Source organism: Crassostrea angulata, chromosome 6, assembly GCF_025612915.1.
Source record: "Crassostrea angulata isolate pt1a10 chromosome 6, ASM2561291v2, whole genome shotgun sequence".
In the NCBI taxonomy this organism is placed as follows: domain Eukaryota; kingdom Metazoa; phylum Mollusca; class Bivalvia; order Ostreida; family Ostreidae; genus Magallana; species Magallana angulata.
In genome coordinates, this window is record NC_069116.1 from 25,875,955 (window position 1) to 25,899,310 (window position 23,356).

The 23,356-nt window shown below is 32.5% G+C and overlaps 1 protein-coding gene and 1 long non-coding RNA gene across 5 annotated transcripts in view; one reads left to right on the plus strand and one right to left on the minus strand.

Annotated features, from left to right (window-relative positions):
• The window catches only part of LOC128190197 (fibropellin-1-like), a 123,494-nt gene that overhangs the window by 93,093 nt on the left and 7,045 nt on the right, over nt 1-23,356 (minus strand). Inside the window, exon 1 of one of the 4 annotated variants that reach the window (XM_052862140.1) lies at nt 13,055-13,410. The exons of the other annotated variants lie outside the window; for them this stretch is intronic. Coding sequence (XP_052718100.1) covers nt 13,055-13,400 — 346 coding nt within the window. The 5' untranslated portion in view covers nt 13,401-13,410. Of the gene's footprint in view, nt 1-13,054; nt 13,411-23,356 lie in introns of those variants that run through there. 4 annotated transcript variants of the gene reach the window in all.
• Nucleotides 1,902-2,868, plus strand: LOC128190207 (uncharacterized). Its single transcript, XR_008244335.1, has 3 exons — nt 1,902-2,005; nt 2,281-2,421; nt 2,786-2,868. It is a non-coding gene; the product is annotated as an uncharacterized LOC128190207 (long non-coding RNA).

Consider the following 23,356-nt stretch of genomic DNA (forward strand, 5'->3'; position numbering starts at 1 on the left):
ATATCTGTAACTTCGTAGTGTATTGTTTCTTTTTTGAAAGTACTTTAAAGAACAACTTTTTATTTAATTTCAAATTCTGTTCTCAAAAAGAAAATGATTTCACATTTCACTCTAAATGATAAAATTAAATTTGGATCACAATCGATACTTCCACATGAAATTGTTATGTCATCTCCTGTCAACCCCCCAAAAACGATAATGACCGTTGAAGGAAATAAATTATATTACGTAATAACTCAAAAGCATAACTTTTGATAAGAAATTATCAAAAAGTAAATAAAGCCCACAAGACAAATCTATAAGATATGATAAATTGCAACAAATCAATATTGTCAAAAGTCAAAAATCAAAAGTTCTCATAAAATCTTTTGATGGAACAGTTACATAATTTAGGAAACAAAATAATTGAACGAAAGTGGAAATCCTTATTCACTTTACTATGAAAATTTAATAATGTTTGGCATGAATTTTTATAATTTTATTTTTTATAATATATCAAGTATGTTACTCCGCATTATTTATTTCAGACACGTTTTAAAAGAATGAAGGGAGGGGAAAACAAGATACATGCATGTAGGAATGTAAATACTAAAACGGTAAGTCGTCAACACAAATGTAAAGCTTATTTAGATAATGTACAGCTCGATTTAAGAGACAGAAGCTCTTACACAGCTAATTGTGCTACATACGTTTCACATATGTTTGAACTTAACACATGTACAGCATATGTTAAACATACGTAACACACACGTGAAGTCAAACCGTATGTTACTCATAATTATGTTGAGAAACGTATGGTTAACATACGTGTGATAACATACGTTCAACATCACATATGTTTAACATACGTTAGATTTTACACATGTTAAACGTATGTGAACCATATGTTTTACATATGTAGATCTCAACCACATGGTTAACATCAGTTCTAAAAACCATATGTTACACGTGCGTTAATAATATATGTTTTACATATGTGTGAAGGCATGCATTTAAATAACTTGACATTAAAATTATCTGCATGCGCAGACCTAAGGGGGGCGACCCCCCCCCCCCCCCCCGGAAAATGAAAGTTAATGAAATTTACACAGTAAAATTATCGCAAACATGCCTCGGATCTCCCCCCTCCCCCCCCCCCCCCCCGGGCAAACACAATTATCCTTTGGACCCCCCCCCCCCCCCGCGGACAAAATTTTCTGGATCCGCGCATGATCTGCATGTAACTACATTTCTGATGTTGCTTTATCACTGATGTCTCTGAAATGAATGCATGTGAACATGTGTGAAGAAAAGCCTTGCTACTGTGCATGTTTATTGGTTTAAACTTTATAAATAAAGTTGTTTCATTAACAGAAGCCACGTGTCTTCTTAAAATTAATTCGATAACGAATCCGGAATTACAATGTAACACGAAATCGGTTTTAGTTTTGTCGAATGACGATGACAAAATATGCGTCACATTTTTACGTCACGGAGGCAGAAGATGAATTTAGCAGAGGTAGCCTAATGATTGTCAAGCATTCGTTTTTATTTAATTGGATTTGAAAATTATATCGTACAATTACCGATGGCAAAAGAGTAAACATGTACCACGGAGCTGTAACTGTGTTCTCCGGGAAAATTCGGGTTGAATTAATGACGTAAAAATGATGTTTCCCCAGAGAGCTACAACTAAGCAGCTATTTGGTTTAGTGAATTTAGAAGAATCAATGCTTATTAAAACCCATAAAATATATGTCGATCTTGGATAACACGCATTTGAAAAGTGAAATATTGAAAGTAGAGAAAAACGAGAGCAAAGCGTATGCAAAGTAACGAGTAGGTCTTCCATTGCAACTAAGTGAAATTATTACTGAATTGCCTCTATTAAGTTGTATTCTAATTGCATGGTAATTGAAACATTTTTATAGGCATGCATTGGCTGCTTGACATATCCCTGGAAGAGGACATCAACTAGCTAACACAGTCAATGACAGATGTCTCTTTGAATTGATAAAATCATAATGTAAGTACACATACCAATTGCGTTTCTCAATTTAAACATTTTTTTAAGGGTCATTAACACCGCTTGGAAAAATTTTTCCATACAAACCCAACCTAATAAATAACTTAAAGGTATAGATTTCTATGACATACTTCTTAAAGAGTAGAAGTCACTGGGTGTTCAGGATCATTAATGATAATCTGTTGCATGACACCTACATTTGTATTTCTTAGAAAGTAAGTGTAAAATTTTGATACATACATCTGTTTGTCTAATGCATGTTTTATAATTTGTAGCAAATGGATATAATACAGAAGTTTCAAAGATCTGTTCTGATGTAGCTTGAAGATTTTGTAATGAATGATCCAGGATCCAAAAGTTCTTCGCGGAGTTCAATGACAGTTGCAATGTGGTTGCTAATTTAGTGACAGATTAAGGTAATTCAATTTAGATAAGGATTAATACAGGCATGTAACCAGTCAACCCCCCCCCCCCACCCAAACCCAATCCCCCCCCCCTATTTTTTTTTGTTGCAGCAAAGATGTTTCTTAAATGTTCATATAAAAAGTGAATTATCAAGGAGTTGCCCCCCCCCCCCCCACGCACGCACACACACACACACACACACACTTTTCTGGGGACTACGTGAAACTATGTGTAAGTGTACTTTAGAATATCATTTCACCCAAATGATTCAAGCTTATTTGCATAAAAATATATTTTCCGCTTACATGTATAAATTATATTTTTTATCATGTATTTAAATGATTGTATGTACTTAAGTTTGTATTAATATTTTAGAAAGAAGTTCAAACAAGTATTGTCATGGGAAAACATTAAAAAGGAAGAAATTGGAGGTGGACAAAAATCAGGATGAATATACTAGAGGTACAAATTTATTTTGTCAAATTAATACTTGTGATTGACCTTCAATAGTGCCTCTCTCTCTCTCTCTCTCTCTCTCTCTCTCTCTCTCTCTCGCTCTCTCTCGCTCTCTCTCTCTCTCTCTCTCTCTCTCTCTCTCTCTCTCTCTCTCTCTCTCTCTCTCTCTCTGAGAGCTTGCAAATAAAAGAAAAAATTATTAACAATTGTAATCTTTCTTCATGTTGTATTTGCAATAAAATCGAAGTGGATCCTGTTATTCTTTAACAATATTGTTGAATAAAAAAGCAACTCAGGCATTTGTAAATTTTACTTTATCATAAAATGAAATATAAATCTAAATATAATCATTCAAGGAATTAATGTAGTCCGAGTATCGCACTACGTCATAATACGGATTTTACAATATTGGTTCGACTTTTACAAAGCGTTTTAGATACCCGGTATTGATTTTGCTCTACATCGCTGTTGTAAACAATGGCAATAATAAGCAATTAGAACGGTAAAATATGTATTCTATGAGAGATAGAAATGATTAATGTTGAGAAACCCAATTCTGTTAAAGTAAAATGAAAAACGAAGTTTCTGATTAACCAGGATCTCAGGTATGCTTATATCTTCTTTGTTTTGTTGCCCCCCCCCCCCCCGAAATTTTATTTTTCTTTTACTAAAACCGTTTTAAATTTAGAGACAGAAGCTATTTCGAATTAATCAATCGTCAATTAATTAATGTTTTAATGATATCTAACATTGTTGACAGATCTAGGCAGAAAACTGTAGCAAAATATGATTTTAACGGATTTTTTCGCCAGCGTCTACTTGGTTTAGAGCTTATAGCGTGAAAAGTAATCCATCAACATGAAATTTATTTTACCAAATCTTTTTTCTAAGTTGTCAATCTATAGAATAAACATCATGAATTTAAGTTTGAGTCCATAAAATAGTAAAAAAATTACCAAACGCGATACTAGCATTGCATTTTTTGTATTCTATTTTGATACATCAGGTTCATAAAGCGTACTTACTTTCAAAAATTATTGATGAGATATGGCTTAGATAAATATTTTTACTCCATTTTGTATGTTCAGTTCTACTTTTCCCAGAATTGGTAATTATTTTTAGGAAAAACGGACGTCTGGCAAATATCATAATTGTCAATAATTTTCGCAAGGGGGTACACCCGTCTGAGAGGTGATAACAAACAAACTAGCATGTAAACATGCATATTTTCTTTTGTATGTGTATTGCTAGAATGTATTTTTATCATTTAAAGCTAAGCTTTTAATGATTGAGCCCATTTAGTGCCGAGTATAGGACTACCTTAAATTCATTTTTAATCTCGAAACTGTCCTTTTCTGTAACTCTAATTTTAGATTAACAAGTAGCTGAAAATGCAAAATGAATGTTTCCAAAGATCCCCTGAAGTTATTGAGTAATCAATTGAAGTGATTCAAGCAGCAAGATGAAGTATATCAAGAATGAACTGAAAAATTAAAAATATCTAAGTAATTTAATTTTAAGTAATTTACATGTTATACGTACAATGTATGTAATTCATGTGAAAAACGTATGTTGGATCCACATACGTAAAGCGTATGGAATGTATCACGTATGTCTAACACACGTGTTACATACATTTCACATATGTTCATTAACGTACGTTAAACACACGTGGTACTTAAATCACGTTAAACGTACGTGAGGTCACATTCGTATCACACAGGTTTAACGTATGTGGCACATTTTGCTGTGTAGTGTATGCCCAAAATATTTGTATCAAATGTGAAACATTAAGTATTTTTGATATGCCTTTTCTTTAATTTAAATCTATGCAAAACAAAAAACGATTTCTAAGCTTTGTTTTAAACGTTTTTATTAGATTTTTCTTCTAACCATTTAAAGAAACTGAATGCAAAAGGCTGTTGTAAGGTTACTTCTTAATATATTAAGAAGATTCTTATTGTAATGAAAATGAATTAAAAACATGTAAAATAAAATGATGTTATGTGACATGAAGTATGATTTTTTTTTCAGATGGATACGAATTAAAACTGTCAATTCTATGATTTTGTTGATCCTTTTAAATGCGCAAGTGTATGTGTACCAAGGAGCTCCAACAATTTCATGTTTCTGTATATTTGGTTTGTTTTGTTTCACTTAAATAAGTGTAGTTCTAAAAGATAGCAAGAGCATATTTCTTCATACCAATAACGACAGTAATGTGTTAGGGAGATAGAAACTTAAATGAACGTGCAAACTGTCCTTCCATGTTCATATAATATCGTTTCCGTGGAGGAATTAGACTAAATCTGAATATTTACAAAAGACTTTCAACTTCATTGGTGAGATCGGCTTTTTCGTTTAATTCAAAGGACGTTCCATAGAGACTGGGGTATGTCGACCAGGTGGTTTAATAGGTGCTTATCTGTAGACTACCGAACATATCAAAATGTATGTAATAACACTTGAAAATCATTACTTCAGGTATAGGCTGATCAGGTAGTCGTAGCTCACGTTTTTATAATGTTAGCAAACACATTAAAATACAGATTTTATAAAGACAGTAAAAGCACACAAAAAATTATTTACTGGAATGTTTAAAACTCTTAAGTGAAAATTTAAAATAGATTTTACCATCAATTTTCAACTAAAGAAATACCAGTATTCCATAATAATGTTAAAAATTAAAGAATTGGTATTTTGAGATACGCAAAGTGAAAAGAAATGTCATTGGGCATGCCTGATTGAAGAAATATTTGTAAAATTGCTTTCAAATGTAGAATACTCTTTACCCCCAATCAAATTGAATGTCATTTACTTGTCAAAAATGGGGTACTAATGGTGTACTAACTTTATGGTTGTCCAAGTTTCGGCTTCGGCCACGTTTTGCCCATTTAATTAATGATTATAAATACCTCATATTAATTTATTCGCTAAAGCAAAAAGTCATGTTTTTCTTCTCTAAAACAACCCCTCTTTCGCTTCAGTTTTCAACACACAATGCAAACGACATTAAAAGTACCCGAATGCTGTTGATATTTTACGAAAGGGTCCCGTGAATGGATAACAGATTTTCCCAGTATAAATTATGGTAAAAAATGCATATTTTCATGAAAATTGTTCCAGAAATAAATAGGAAAATTATAAAAGAAAAGATTTTAGAATGCTTGACACACACGAATTGAGACGTAAAAGAAAAGCTTAACTTTTGAAAACCTTCTGTAGAAAAGAACGCATTCTTATTTGAAATGAAACACCATACAACTACCAATATGAAAGAAACTGAGACATTGTTCCTACCTTGACAACAATCGCCTTTGTAGCGTAAACTACATTTACATGGAGATGATACGGATATAAGCGTACCATTATGTTCACAAACACGACAAGTTTTGTTTTGAATTCTTTCGAAGTTGGATAAAAAATTGCAATGCTTTAAACAATTGTCAAGATTGTGTGGCGTCACATTAGAACTACAACAGAACACGCGTTCTCGGTGTTGTTTTTGGTGTCCACAAACGCCATTACAACTTCCCCAGTATCTCCATGTAAAAATATGACAGTCGTCAGATCCATCCGATTTGCATTGTTCTGCTGTTACAAGCAGACACTTTGTAATAGAAATCAAAAGTATTGATAGCACTCGATTCATATTCTTTTTCTTTCAAGCAATAATTGCAAAATAACACATCGTATTTAAAGTAGTGATCTCACGATAGCAAAGACCGAACAAAAAACAAAGAAAAACTGTCGGATAACAATCACATAAAACGGATCTCCCTGTAATTTTCGAAGTTGATGGTCAATAATATATGGTGGGAACATTTAATTGATTATCGTTGTATTCGTATGAACAGATATCAATGGGAGGGCATTCCATCACGTAAATATACATTGTAATAGCTTTTATAAGACATATTCGTTTTGGAGCTCTTTTGAGAATAAGATAGCAATCATATCTTCGCAAAATTTATTTTGTTACTTATTCCTTAAAACAATTTCAATCTTAAAAAAATAACTGATAAACAAACCTCATATCTATTCCATATCACAACATAATCATTATAGATTGAATTGTTCATTCATAATATTTTAACTTAATTCGACATAGTATAAGTTAAAAAAATATCATTATGGGTTAGGGTCTATTAGAAATCGTGTAAAATACTGTATATGGAATCTGGTTTCTTAAACATCGTGGTTCTCTCTCTCTCTCTCTCTCTCTCTCTCTCTCTCTCTCTCTCTCTCTCTCTCTCTCTCTCTCTCTCTATATATATATATATATCAGCTTTCCTTGATAACAATACGCTTTAACGTCATATATTTTAATTAAATCTTCCAAATATCATTCTTGCTACAAATAAACAAATGATACATTTTGTCTATGCAATTTGAAAACAGTATTTAGCCTTTATAACTTTTTTAATATTTATTTTATCATATTTGGTACATTAAAAATTGAACAATTGATAAATTGAAAGTTAACTCTATAAGCCTTGAAAAATAAACTGACGTGCCTTTTTCTGATAATTATTATTTCTAAGAAAAAAAATAAACAAAAAAACAATGTATAAGGAAACGACATGCACAATACTGTTTTGTATTGTCATACCTAGGTTTAAAATATTTCATTTTTTGGGTTTTAATGATAGATAACCTATTTTTTTAAGTCCTAGTGTATAGCAAGCATTATATGAACTTTTCCGCAACATTTTAACTTTAAACTATAAAAAAGGTCAAAACAATACTGAAAACAGAACCAGAATGGATCTTATATAATTTAATTGTTGCTTTTAGTTATTTTTTCAAATATTTCGGAAATTTACATGTTTTTCATTATGAAAGAGTAAAATACATGCATCACTATTATGAAATACTTTTCCACTACATGTACATGTACCTGTGACTAACATTGCTCTTTTAGCGCACTCTTGGGGGAGGATTCAATCTCAGGTTTGATGATAAACATAAACACTCCTTTGCCAAAGAAAATGTAATTCAAATGAAACTATTTTATTTACAGATGTATACATGTAGGAGGTTAAAAAGTAATTGTACACTCAAAAAAAGGTTGATAGATGGTAGTTGGTTGGGTTGCTTTATCAACTCCTCATTATACTTTTTGTTACAATTTACGCCAACTTGGTTGGTTCAATTGCCATTTTCTACAATATCAAAGTTAACATTGTCGTTTGTTTAAGATCTTAGCTACGCTTATACAATAGTTTTCTATACCTTCCGCTTTTGGCGAAACGACGTATATTTTTACAATTTAGAATCTTCACTATATATACAACCTTTTGTGTAAATATTGGCATTTCTGGTTCAGTAGTTCTTGAGAAGAAGATTTTTAAAACATGTTCCTATGTATTTCTATGTTAAACTTTGAACCCCGCCTGGGGCTGCAGTTTTAGTCTGAGGGTCACGATTTTTACAATTTAAAATCAATCTTCACTATATATACAAGCTTTTGTGTAAAAATTGGCATTCCTGGTGCAGTGGTTCTTGAGAAGAAGATTTTTTAAGACACGCACCCTATACTCACTGTTTCGCAATTATCTCCCTTTTGAAAAGGGCTGTGCCCTTTATTTTAACAATTTATAATTCCCTTTCCATATGGATGCTTTTTACCAAATTTTGTTAAATTTGGCCCAGTGGTTTTTGAGAAGAAGTCGAAAATGTGAAAAGTTTACAGACGGACGGACAGACGGACGGACGGACGACGGACAACGGGTGATCAGAAAAGCTCACTTGAACCTTCGGTTCAGGTGAGCTAAAAATGGTATGTTATAATTACTTTTTACAAGATTTTTCTTTTTACTTAAAACGCTAGTAAATGTATGTCAACGAAGTTTAGTTCCTTTTTTAGATGTTATTTGTAGATGATACAATAGTACATGTTTCATTTCTTACAATTACGCTCATGCACTGATATTAAATACTGTTTTTTAAAATAATATTTGAAATGGTGCTATTTAAAAAACAGTTCTTTTAAATAAGTAAACTTTTAAATAAAACGTCTATATTTAAAAAAAAAAGAAGTTGTTTGAAAAAACCTTCCAAATTGTTTCCTACCTTGACAACAGTCCCCTTTGTAGTTCGGGGTACATTTACATGTAAATGCAAGGGGAGATGATGTTCCACCATGCTCACAAACAATACACGTTTGGTTTTGATACGATTCAAAATCTTTGGAAAAATTGCAATGTTCTAAACAATTCTCAAGATTGTGTGGATAAACATCTTTACGACAACAGAACACACGTTCTCTGCTCCGTTTTTGATGCCCACACACCCCGGTACAACTACCCCATGATCTCCATGAGAAGATCTGACAGTCCCCAAAAGGGCCAGATCCATATGTTGTACAGTTTTCCTTAACTTGATAAACTGCAACCAACATCCCACAGGACATTAAAAGAACTATCGATGTTCTAACCGTCATTGTCACGATTTCTTAATTCAACTCCGAAAGAACTACAAATAAAACACTTACTCCTTTAAAGGGACTAAATGGGATTCATTACTCTTGTTAGTAAAGGATTTAACAAGTCGATGACCTTGTCAAACAAATAAAGTATATTATAGATTTTACATCATAAAATGGACAATAAATTAGGTTCCCCTTTAAAGTACCCAGATGAGGACAATCCATTAAACAAAAACATGGAACTATCCTTGTTTACATAAGATTTTTTATCACTGTAACTTTAAAATCTTTATCAATCGTTCAAAAAGTATTTGTCTTGTCTATCATTCACGCAAGGAAATATGTTACGCAAAACTAACCAAAAACAATAAAAAGCAAATAATTTAAAAAATATTGCAAAGCTTATTGCAAAGAAAGGAGGGGGCTTCTGTTAACCTAAATAGGTCAGTTAGAAGGAAATCTGACACCAAAAAGACAAACTTAAAAGTTAATAAGTTATTTTATATCATCTTAATATATATTCAAAGGTAGCAAGACTTTTAGGCCCCAAGATGTTTAGGCCCATCATTGATAAGACGCTTAGGCCCAAACATGTTTAGGCCCCAAGATGTTAAGGCACCAGCCTACATTTTTCTAAGTTAATTATAATTTTCATTTTATTTTTTAAATCAATAATGGTTTAGGCACCAGCATAAATTTGTATAAAATTTACATTATATTATTTAAAACTTCATTTACTTTAAAAATTATAAAGAAGTATAATCTGCATCTTGTGCATAATTTATTATTTTTTAAATATCATATTATTTTATCACATATTATTTTCTATAATTAATGTTCTAATTAGAGATCAAAGGAACCGTAAAGACTTTCATTTAGTTTCTGAATGACATGAATTAATTAAATTGTTAAAACAACACCCCCACCGTATCCTGCTCCCTCTCTAGATTGGTGCTAATTAGGAGAAGATAATGAAGAGATCCTCTAGTAATACAATGAGGGTTTCACGCCTCACTTTGGAAGTAAACCATGAAGAGACGGGTCTCCAAAAGAAGACAGGCCAAATACAAATTAAGCTTCATTGGCAGAAAAATTACATAATTTGGGGAGATATCCTTTAATTGTACAAATATGATCACAGAAATATTATTTCACACTCATGAATACTTTTAATGTACATGTAGAAAAACTTGTCAATATTTATTAAGAAAATGTTCAAAGTCTGTTCTTCCAGAAACCAACTTTAACAAACTATTGTATTGTGATTTTAACCTTTTTTGTCATTATTACTCCTACTGTACATGTGATCCTTGACTGTGTTCGTGTACATTTGTATATACTGATTTTGAACCTCAAATACCAGTGAACTGGTCTTGAGCGAATAAAGAATTGAATTGAACTTGTATTTGGGTAATAAGTAGGTGAATTCTTTAGGGATATATAAGGGTTCTTAAAAACATTATGTATAAATCAGTTGCCATAAATAAGCTTACTGAACAAGCTCGGTATTTTGGTTTTATTAAAACGTTGTTGAACGATATAGTTCATATTTATATTTTTACAAGTATAGTTATTGTCACAGACGTTGACATATCGTAAATATGTTTTTAAATTGATAACTATCGTTCCAAACCTGCCTATGGTCGCGTTAGACGTTTTCACGATGTACACGTATATTAGGGGACATCACAGAAATGACAGAATGAACGGTCTCAAGTTTGCCTATATATAACAAATGGTTAAGGTTATCCTTAGAGTACATGCCATACAAACTGATTTTTCTTCAGGCACATTCATTCATTCATATTGCATAAGCAATATACGTTAGATGTCGAAAATAAATCAACTTTTTGATCTGCAAGCCTAGTTTTGTTGAGTAATTGGAAGGAAGTTTTGAAAACATTTGGAATGTCTTGATTTAAGAAATTAGACAATAGTTTTTGGAGCTGTTTAAAAAACAGGTACCACGCTTTCTGATGTATAACATAGTTTACAAAGTTCTTCACCTGTATTAATATTAAATTAACTTTTAAAAACGCAGGTAAGAAACTTAAAAGTCAGTTAAAAATCGCATTGACCAAGGAGTGGTTGCATCGGGAACACACATTTTACAATTATAAGCATTTTCTATCAAAATGTTAAGATCAAAAGCCGATTGGTCAATTAAGAGGATTTAAAGCTTCGATTCCTTTTTTGTTTTTAGTCAGTTAAAAATGGTATCAAACGTGTTGCATTCGAAACGATACAAATATTGCTCTTTTATCAACATACCGGTATGTTTTGTTTAAATTTGTCCATACGGTACTGATTATCAAATCTTTAATTTCAACCTGTAGAATTAGAATGACAAGTTTTGTGGCAGTTTTGTAACTGTAATCCTTATAGACCAAATGATAGACCATTATCCAGAGAGCATTAAACAACATTTATTTTTAGTGTGTTTCACCTGACAGGTATGATATTTACCTTTAAAAATTAATATCCCATAGGAGAAATTATTATTCCCATAGTAGAAAAAAATTTTATACAGAAAATATTAAAAATACTATAGGATTTTCAAAACAATACTATAGGAATCAAAATTTCAAAAGCAGAAAAGAATATCTTGGAGGAATTTATTTCGGACAGGTAGATATCCTATATTTCCTATCGCATTTTAAAATCCGAAGGGGGTTTTGTTCAAATCAGATCGGAATTTAAACTTAGGACACGTGAGATGCATTGATAACAAAGGTGGTTGTAGACTCCTTCAGCAATGGACTGAAGCTTCATATGGCATATTTGAATTTTTCGATAAAGGCAGCTTAGACGGGTGAAAAATGCCACCTTGGCACTGGCATAATTTTCTGGCATAGTGTTAGATATACAAGTATTTACAATGGAACGCTGTTTTATAATAATTCTAATGATAATATAAAGTCAAATATTTTATCTTCACTTTTTCCTTAAAAAATCGACCGCGTATTTACTGGATACCAATATCATAAACAAGTTTAGATCAATATGTATTTGTTGAACTTTGTTAAACTTTCTTCAAACAAAACATTTATCAGTGTTGGGGAGCGGTTGATTAAAACGTATCGTAAAAATAGTCGCATTGTTGAGTTGTGTTAATCTTGACAAGTCGTAAAATAATCGAATTGTGGAATTCTGAAATCACACGTGTAAAGGCCCCTTTAATCGTGAATTAAGATATAACTAAACACGTTTTAGCTCACCTGAACTTAAAGCTTAAGAAAGCTATTCTAATCACTCTTTGACCGGGGCCCGCCCGTCTGTCCGTCCGACTGTCTGTCCCACAGTCTGTAAACTTTTCACATTATTTACTTCTGCTCAAGAATCAATAGGATAATTCTAACCAAAATTTGATTTTTTTAGATAAGCACTTTTAGATAAAAGGGGTTTAAGTTTGATAAAAATGGTCACATCCTCTTTCAAAGGGAGTTAGTTTGAAATTATAAAACAAAACAAAAATATTCTCAAAGTCCGTTTAGCTAGAAAAGTTGCAACTTGTGGGGAATCACCATTTAGTAGTGAATATTCAAGTTTGTTCAAATCATGATCCCCGGGAGAAGGGTGGGCCAACAATGGGAGGTTAAATAAAAAAAAGGTGGTGGAAACATAAAACAGCATTTATTAAATGATTTTCGGAACCAGGCATTATATTTAATTATGCATTTGAGCATAGTATTGTAAAAAAAAAAAGTACATATATAGTAGGTACGTTTCATGTAAGGTTGAATAATAAACAGACAAACCTTGGCAACAGGATCCTGTATATCCATCATTGCATCTACATATATTGTTTGGTAACAATAAACCATTGTAACAGAGCCAACAGGGTTTGTATTCATCAAACGCGTTACCATCTGCAGAAAGTGAGCAAGCTGATAGACATCTTTCTTTAGTTTTGGGATTCGTATTTTCAGGGCAACAGAACTCCCGCTGTCTCAATTGTTTTTGATTACCACACTGACCAGTACAAGGCTGCCATGACATCCAGTCATGAAACTGACAGTCCTCCTTAAGCACACAATCCCCTGATACAAAACTCAGTTGGAAGAGAAATGGAGAGAAAACCAGGAAACAAACTTGACCAAACATTTTGATTTAGATACAACTGATTGAGGAATGAATATGGCGGTAAACTTGTGACCTGTCTTCAATAACATGAAGTCATATAATTCAAGAGATAATAAATACATATAAAATAATCCAAAACTAGGGAAAAGGATAACATTGCTGCTTATGTATTCTTTATGGATCAGTTTATCAGATAAAAATAGAAGCAATATAGTTTGATTTATAGAATATCTTTTCATTACAAAATATATGTTAAACATTCAACTTGATAAATACCTAAATCAAATACTCAACCCACCAAAACATTATTCGAAAACTTTGCCTAAATCTTTAAATATTTTAATGTATGTTCAAAATTTTTCAGTTAAAATTAAATCGACTCAACCGTCAAAAGAATGGTCGCACACCTATTGGATTTTTATTTGAAAAAACTAAAATGTTAAGTTGATGAAATTATTTATTTTTTCAAATTTAGCTTTGCAAGGACCCCGCACCCCCACCCTTCGAAAATTTATAAACAGAGTGATTTCAGCCTTAAATAACTATTCATGCTTCCTTGTGTCCTTTAGATAGTATATATTCAATTTCCAATGCCTTAACTGTAGAGTACCACATACATTTTCTTGAAAATCAAACTATAATATCACTTTATTTCATGTCTTGACTTTACTGAACGAAAAACTGAAAGCAGCTGTAAAACAATTTTTGGACTTTAGTCTCCAAATCAATATTTGAAATTCAATTTTTATTGATTTCGGGTTTGAAAGAGTGTTATACCTTCCTCGAATGCAAAATCCACTTGTTTTAGCATCGTAATTTACAATACGACAAATTATACGGACCACATGTGATGCGAAATGTGATGCGAATCATAATAACTAATTTTAATTTAACAAATACATAATATATTGTCTTGATTATGTTTTTCAACTTCAAACTGGCTTATGGAATATCAATATGTATCATTTGTGCAAGAATAGTTTTTGTTTTATATTAAAGAATGAAAACAAAATCTGGACTAGAGATAAATAGGGAGCTTTATTTTTTTCATTAAAGAATAAAAATATCTGGACAAAAATAACTTATCACAAAATGTAGGCTTTTTTTTATCAAGAAACCGTACGTCGAAACGGATTTCAGCAATATCTTATAATCTCAGGCAAATTACGGACAAGTTCGATTCCAAACGCTTATACCGTTAGAGCTAATAAAATCCTGTAGTTTTTTTTTTCAATAATATCGGGTGTCAAATTTTTCTATCGTTACTTAAGGATGTTGGCACCTGAAAGTATAATATGTTTATCTTCAGAAAACCACTTGGATATAAAGATGGGTATCTTAAATGTTCATTTATTTTATTTGTGACCCATGGCCCATGCCATTTTTTTTGGAAATATGGGGCCCCAAACAGAAATGAGAATTTTCCTGAAATGTTTGCTAACATGGAAATTGATTATTTGAAGAAATCAAACAAATATTTATTGTTTGAACTATTATTTAGTTAATATGAGTTTAATACAGTATGAAGTTGAACACATGTAGTGACTATAAAAGTAAAATCTAAGTCAAAGTTAAAAAATTCTCGCTTTACTGTTGGCTTCGAAGGCAAATACATACCGGTAATGAACACAACAACAGGTGTTACAAAATTTTGAAGCAATCAAATTATATCGCAAATGAAATAAGTTATAGTAATATAATATTTGCATACTAATGGACATACCTTTAATGTCTCATTTAAAAGTATGACAAGTAGGGGTCACATCTCAAAATTTGAGATATAGCCTGAAATAAGCTAATTTTAGGTCAGAACTGGAGTTCTTTTTTTTCTTAACTTCTATAAAATATAAGCTAAATATGCCAAAATATATAGATAGAAATATCAAAAAATCATGAATATATCATTTTACACAAACTATCTAGAAGTTTGGTCTGCGCTGAAAATTAGGAGGCTAAAGTAACAGACTGAGTACCTTAAAACTAGTGAGTTATAAAAATTGTTCATGTCCTTCAGGTGAACCTCTCGCCACAAAATTTAGTCCCTTACTAAACTCTGTAAAAATGTAATTTTTTAAAAAACAATTTTATTCAATAAAGTTTATCTGGCATTGTAAAATACAAACATACTTCTAGAATTAATATGTAATACAGAATTTTCAGACAAGAGGTGACCAAAAATGGCTACCCAAAACCTAAGGAGCGAACCTCTTTAAACTGAGCAAAAAATATTTTGCAGGAAGCCTCGAGGAATCATCAATGACTTGTATCATTTAATAATTTATTGGTTATTAAAACGATCGATTACAATTTTCACCTTTTAATAAAAAGTTTTTTTGCATGATACCCTAACCTAATTATTTATATTTCAGATTAAATTTTGGGGTAGATGACATTATTTTGACAGAACAGAGTAATAGAAAACGTGTTGGCAGTTTCTGTTGTGCCTTTATTATTTCTCATACATAAATGAAACAATCATAAATTGATATCTATAAAACAACGATCAAGTCAATAATAATGTTTATAAGTCAATGATAACGTTTATAAGTCAATGATAAGGTTTAAAAGTAAATGATAAGGTTTATAAGTCAATGATAACGTTTATATGTCAACGTTTATTGGTCAATGATAATGTTTATACGTCAATAATATTGTTTATAAGTCAATGACAATATTTATAAGTCAATGATAATGTTTATAAGTCAATGATTATGTTTATAAGTGATTATGCGTCTTATCCTGGCCAGTGTCAGCAGCAAAAGGAGGTCGTAACGCGGATGTTCCCACCAATATTTCCTATTATGGGCAATAGTGGTTCACACGAGATATTTAAAGGGTCCTAACAACAGGTGTTATCTTTCCTGGGCTGATTTACTCTGTTTGTCTCCATAAAGGGATATAACACATAGTGAATAAGTCTAATTAGTTAACACATTATTCAACTTATACCACGCGGCCCTTCATTATCATAATTCTTACATCAGAAGCTATTTATAGTGAAAACAGAAGTTATATATAGTAAAACAAGAAAAATAAATGTAATTCGTGTATTACCGATGGTAAAGCCACACTTTCTATTTCACAAAAAACATAAAATAAACCAGAACTAAACCATTTATACACACTCAAATTCTGGGAATACAAAATTGTTAAGAATCTTTTTAAGTTCACAGCGCCGTCACAGTTTGATTGACAGCTTAGAGAACCGTAAACAAAAGATAGATGATATTTGATGTGTGCAGAACCTTTGATCAGCCAATGAAAAAGTAGGTTATGTTCAATGTAAGTTTGATCACGTAAAGTAAAATTTACGCGATTAAAAAGGGACTCGGTCGCTTCGCCCCCACTGCCCTTTTATTAATCGCATAAATTTTACTTGATATGATCTAACTATTACTTGATTATAGATAAATGTAACTGAGTCTCAACACTGTTAAAAGACTCAATAACTTGATATTTTTTCCACATAAATTGAATAATTTATTCGCTTTTTATTATTCCGAAAAAAAGTTAGGGGAAACTACATGTAACTTCGGCTATGAACATATTATAACAAGTACAGTACCGAACAGACCCAACCTAACACCAGAGTTAACCCCAACTAAACCCTGGGTTTACTTTTTGGGTTTACTTGGGGTTTACTCTGGGTTTACTTTTTGAAAATTTGGGTCCACTCGGGGTTTACTTTGGGTTTACTCGGGGTTTACTTTGTGTTTACTTTGAAATTGCTTTTGAGGTCGACTGTATGCACTAAAGTGTGAAGCAGACTAGTATTTTATGTTACCATCGTACTGCCTGTAATTCCTACCCTTTGTATATTCCGAATACACAGTTAGCGTCTGCTTTCAGGGGTATACTTCTGACTGGGTTTACTCTCTGTGTCCACTCTGGGTTTACTTTCGGTTTACTCTGGGTTTACTTTCGGTCGACTCTAGGAAACCCGAAGTAAACCCAGAGTAAACCCAGAAAGTAAACCCAGGGTTTAGTTGGGGTTTACTTTCTGTTAGGTTGGGTCTGATCGGTATTGTATATTCTTTCCATGTGTATTGTTCCGCTATGAACTACGTGCATATCGTATACATGTCGCTGTAAGGAATTTCAGTTGTCTGCTGGAATGTTGGATTCACTATATTCCTTTTGGAAAAGTGAAAGATCACGATTAAAAGCACAAGATATACTAGTACTGTTGGCTTGATTCGTAAAACTTGTATATCATTCCCTACTCTTACCCATAAAAGAATTAAAACAAATACTTAATAGTAAAGGGGTCGTGGTGTACTCTTAAATAGTGAGCATTTATTATACAAGATGCCATATTGGTAGCCATATTCATATTTTTCGATAAAGTAATGTTTTTTAATTAATAAAATAATTGACAGGCCTTAACGATCTCCTGAGTACCATAGGTCATACACAGACTTGTCGAGGAATCTCATTTATGCATATCATAAGTTTAATTATGGATTTAAATATCTAATATTGTAATGATGAACTGTTCCCTGCCTGAAATCTCTCCAAAAAGACAATGGAACCTAAAAATAATTTTGTTGAAAAACGTAAAGATCACAAAAGAGCGTATGACATGGTATTGAAAAGGATACGCTGATAGGAAATAACATTTTTTATTTGTTAACTTTCAAGATAGGTTTTATGTGTATATGTTTTCAAATAATAAATTAAAACAAGATGACAGTAAAAATGTTTTGTTTAAAACAATCTTATACCCCTTGTGCGTTTGACTGTCTGTTTGTATGTGTGTCTATTTTCAGCTTAATTAAAAGAAATCCTTTCGTGGATGTTCATCAAACTTTGAACACTTCTTTAGCATGGTTAATGGACAAAGCCTATTGATTTTTAAGTCAATTTATAGAACGTTTTTATAATTATCGTAAACAAGACCCACGGGCCACATCGCTCACCTGAGCAACAATTGCCTTAATTCTGATCAAATTAGCATTACAGTATCAAAATATCTTGACAACTAAGTACAGTAGGTCTTGCAAACAAAAAAATTGAAAATCTGCCAATTTTTATCCACCTCCTTTTATTTGGTAAATTATACCAAGCCCCTTTTGTTGTTGTACCTGTAAGAAGATTTTCCTCTATTCCTATATACCCCCCCCCCCCACTTCGTGGCCCCACTTTTCTCTAGGGATTCGTGGCTTTTTCAAACTTAAATCTGCGTAACCCGTGCTTTCACACTAAGTACTGAGTTTTGGACCAAAAACTTCCCAGAATTTTTTTTAAAGATTTTCTCTATTAATATATTCCTATGTAAAAATTCAAACCGCCATCACGCCCCGCCCTATCACTAGGGACTGTGATTTTGCAAACTTGAATTTACACTACCCGAGGATGCCTCTACACAAGTTTAAGCTATTCTGGCCAAATATTTTTTTTAAAGATTTTCTCTATGTATTCCCCATTGTAGCCTCACCATACCCCTGGACTATTATTTAAACAAACTTAAATCAATACGATCTGGGGATGCTTCCACTCAAATTTGGGCTTTCCTTGCCTAATAGTTATGAGAAGAAGATTTTTAAAGATTTTCTCTATATATAAAAATTTCTCCCCCATTGTGGCCCCGTCCTACCCCAAGGGACTATGATTTGAACAAACTTGAATCTACATTGTCTGAGGATGGTTACACGCCAATTTGAGCTTTCTTGGCTTAAAAGTTTTTAAAAGAAATTGTTTAAAAGATGTTCTTCATATATTCCTGTATAAAAATTCATCCCTTTATTGTTGCCCCAGCCTACCCCCGGGGACTATGATTTGAACAAACTTGAATCTACACTATCTGAGGATGCTTGCACTCAAATTTGAGCTTTCATGGCCTAATAAATTTTGAGATGAAGATTTTTAAAGATTTTCTCTATATATTACTATGTAACACTTGATCCCCCCATTGTGGCCCCACCGTACCCCAAGGGACCATGATTTGAACAAACTTGAATCTACACTATTTGAGGATGCTTCCACTCAAATTTTAGCTTTCCTGGCCAAATAGTTTTGGAGAAGAAGATTTTTAAAGATTTTCTCTTTATATTCCAATGTAAAACTTGATCTCCCCATTGTGGCCCCACCCTACCCCCAGGGACTATGATTTGAACATAATTGAATCTACACTACTTGAGGATGCATCCACTTTAAGTTGAGCTTTTCCGGCCTAATAGTTTTTGAGAAGAAGATTTTTAAAGATTTTCTCTATATATTCCTATGTAAAACTTGATCCCCCCATTGTGGCCCCTCCCTACCCCCGGGGACCATGATTTGAACAAACTTGAATCTACACTACCTGAGGATGCCTCCACACAAGTTTAAGCTTTTCAGGCCGAATAGTTTTTGAGAAGAAGATTTTTGAAAAATACCAACAAATTTTCAATAATTCTCAATTATCTCCCCTTTAAAGAGAGCGTGGCCCTTCATTTGAACAAACTTGAATCCCCTTCACCTAGTGGTGCTTTGTGCTAAATTTGGTTGAAATCTGCACAGTGGTTCTTGAGAAGAAGCTAAGGTGAGCTAAAAAACGAATTTAAAACTGGAGTTTCACGTACGACTTGACAATAGTAATGTCAAGTATGACTTGTCATTTGTCAAAGTAAGTACTTCCGTTTCTCTACCGTATGCAGTTCAAATCAACGTGATATTTTTGGGGATTTATATCTAGTAAAGGTAAAAACCTAACGTTTTGTAGTAATGGAGATGTTGAAGATTGTCAAAAGTTAAAAGTTAATGTGGGCAAGAGATTAAATTCCTCAGATTTACATCAAAATAAACAGTCGAATATCGGACAATTTTTCTCATATTACTTAGAATGATACTAGTCCAAAATTCAAAAGAGACTTTGACAGATATCGCACGTTTATCACCGGAAAAAGTTTCATATAAATAGCTTCATGAGTTGACATACGATAAGCAACAAGAATTGTAGCAGAGTGCATATCTCCAGATCTTTAGCTATGTTTTAATATGTATGCAAATGTTTTAAAATATGTATGTATTTATCCTTATATAACAATGAATGTAACTAAATGAAGCTAAATTATTAAATTTTAAAACATATGTGTTGAGTGTCTGCTATGAATAGGAAATCTGTAAAACGCGTAGATGTAACCCCCCCCCCCCCCTAATTTATACGCCACAAATCTTGGATATAGGAATAAAATAAACATTTTGAATTCAAGGTGGATATAAGAAAATGAATAATTGTCCCATATTTATTCTGATCTGATACATTTACATGTATATTCCTAAAAAATACATTCCCTCCTACAATGACTCATGTCGCGAGGGGATGCTCCGCTGAGCGATGCCCTTGTTACGTTATTATTTTCAATTATTATAAATAACTCAAACGAACAAAAATGAACAAGCAAAGGAAGATAAATCCATTAACCGTTACAATCCACCCGAACTCTTTTCAAATGTTTTCACAATATCTTATCTTTGATTGACAGCTTAATTCTTATCTATTCTAATTATGTAAATGTACTCGTTTCTTTCAACGACATTATAGAGCGGTATCTATACTACTATATTTAAATAATAGACTCGAGTTTTTGGGCTTTAATACCGAGAAATCGAAAGAGTATTGTCTTTTGTTTTATACATTATAAACATCATTGGTACTCGAAGATGACCAATTTGTTTTTATCTTTTCTCAATCAAGCTTCGCTAATTAATAATCAACGAAAATTCCTTTCAAAAATCCGAAAATCATCTGGATTTTTTGGATTTTACAATTTTGTGCATGTGCATTACATTCACGCTAAATCACGGGAGGCTTTTTAGCTTATGTTCCACAATATTACATTTGCATGAATAAACTCAGTAACGATATCACAAATACATGTAAATTTTCATTGAAAATTTGCTTTATATTCTGTTCATTAAAGGAAACACGGAGATAACTGTAACTCAGTGCATTTAATCTGAAAAATACCGAGAGTTTCGAATGTCAATATGGTGTGTAAAAGCAAGCAAAATACATTGGTGAAAAAGTGTTGAATCAGGGACGGAGAGATTCTGCAATTTTTTGCTACATTACTGGTATATGGGACACATTTTAACTGGGGCGATGGCCTGTCCCGAGACACAGTTAGATTATTCTAACTAAGCAGAGTGTAGTGAAATTAATAGCATTACTGTAGGCTTAAAACGTGGTTATGTAAATGTCAACAGTACGGTGTGTTGATGTATCTATTTCGTAAATGCCCGATATCATATGCAATGTCAACCCGTGCACGCACGGGTCAAAGTCTAGTATATTTTTTAAAAAAGACTTAGGTGTCATGAAAAATAATGCCTCGGGGGACATGAAATTTACAGTTTTGTTAGAGGACTTTCTGATCTGCATAATTATGAATTCAGTTTTGGGGAGTAGAGAAGATTTTTTAAACATTATAATTATGCATTAACACTTTACATTCATATTGGCCCCGACCTAGAGTCAAAACCAATACCCGAGGCGGAGCATGATATAAACAATTTTGGTACAGTGTAGAGGCCCTGAGGGCTTTTCGGTCTACAGAATATGAATTCAGTTTCAACATAAAGATTTTAACTGTCAGTAGATGGACAGATGCATTTCAAGTATGTGCAAGTAATTATGCTTTAGCCGACCTCGATTCCTTTCAAAGTCTTCTTATATTTGCATGGCATACGATTAGGGGCATCAAGACGTAAGGGAGAAATATGACGAACAATTTGATAGACTTCGCCGCAGTATCGATGCCACCATAGAATGGTCTAAAGTAGACTACGAGTTATGGTTGATGTTTATGACTTCATCTCCACAATTAATTTGAAGTAAAATTAGCCCGAATAGCCAGGCTTATAACAAGTGCTAAATTTCAATTTAAATGGAAATTGTGACAGACCGTCTTGTCAGTACATACACACATGCTCAGGGCTTCATCCACAATACCAGTGTCCCCTTTCTAACCATGTTTTTAAGGCCACAAGTCTTCTTTATGTATGAAATATTGATGTCACAATTGTCGACTGGTCAATCGACATTTACTTTAAGCTTGACCCATGGTTTGAGTATATGCAGGCGTATCTTACAAAGGAAGGACGCTTCACATGAGTTTTCATTTACAAAAAATTAAACTGTTCTGTCTCAGTGTAAAACAACAGTCACAACCTTTACATATTATCAATATTACATACTATAGATATTGATCAAGTATCTAAACGTCATTACACTTTGATATAACTGGCGAAAGTTGTATCATAAGAGGTTTCTACATTTGTATAAAAGCCCGCGGATGGTATTGACCAGCATTCCTTGTGTTCCGACGGGCCGATGACAACTGCTCGGTCGCGGGCTAATGATACCAGGGCCGATATCAAAGCAACAGCTAGTGTACGTGAAATAATGTTTGCTAACTTGATATGCTTGTATGCTTTTATAAAAGACGTACGCGGCCAATAAAAGTTTACAAAATTGTAAATAACACTACATAACGGATGTTTAAGAACTGAGCAATTTCTGTAAAAAAAAAAAAAAAAAAAAAAAACACCCTAAAAACTCTGATGTTTAAAGCAAAAAAATCATACCTTACTGAATTTTTACACATACATAGAAAATTTAATATTATAATAAAACTATATAAATCATATTGTTTATTACTTTATTAAATTTATGTAGTTTGATTTATGACTACATGTATGTCGTGTCCATTGGAAATATTATTAAAATCCAATACCTTTTATGTACCGTAAAGTGGGCTTTATTTCAATATCAACATTGATGATTCGTATGGGAATTCTACCTGTCGAAAAATGACGCACCTTAAAAGAACAGATCTGGAGATTTCAAATATCTTGTTGTTTTAAAGATAAAAAGGATTATATTCTCGACCTCAAAGGCGATTTAGACTGCACTTTTAACATTGATGATAAATAATCCTCTATTAAGTGTTATCAAGTATTTATCATGAATCTAAACACCATTAAGAGAAAAACGA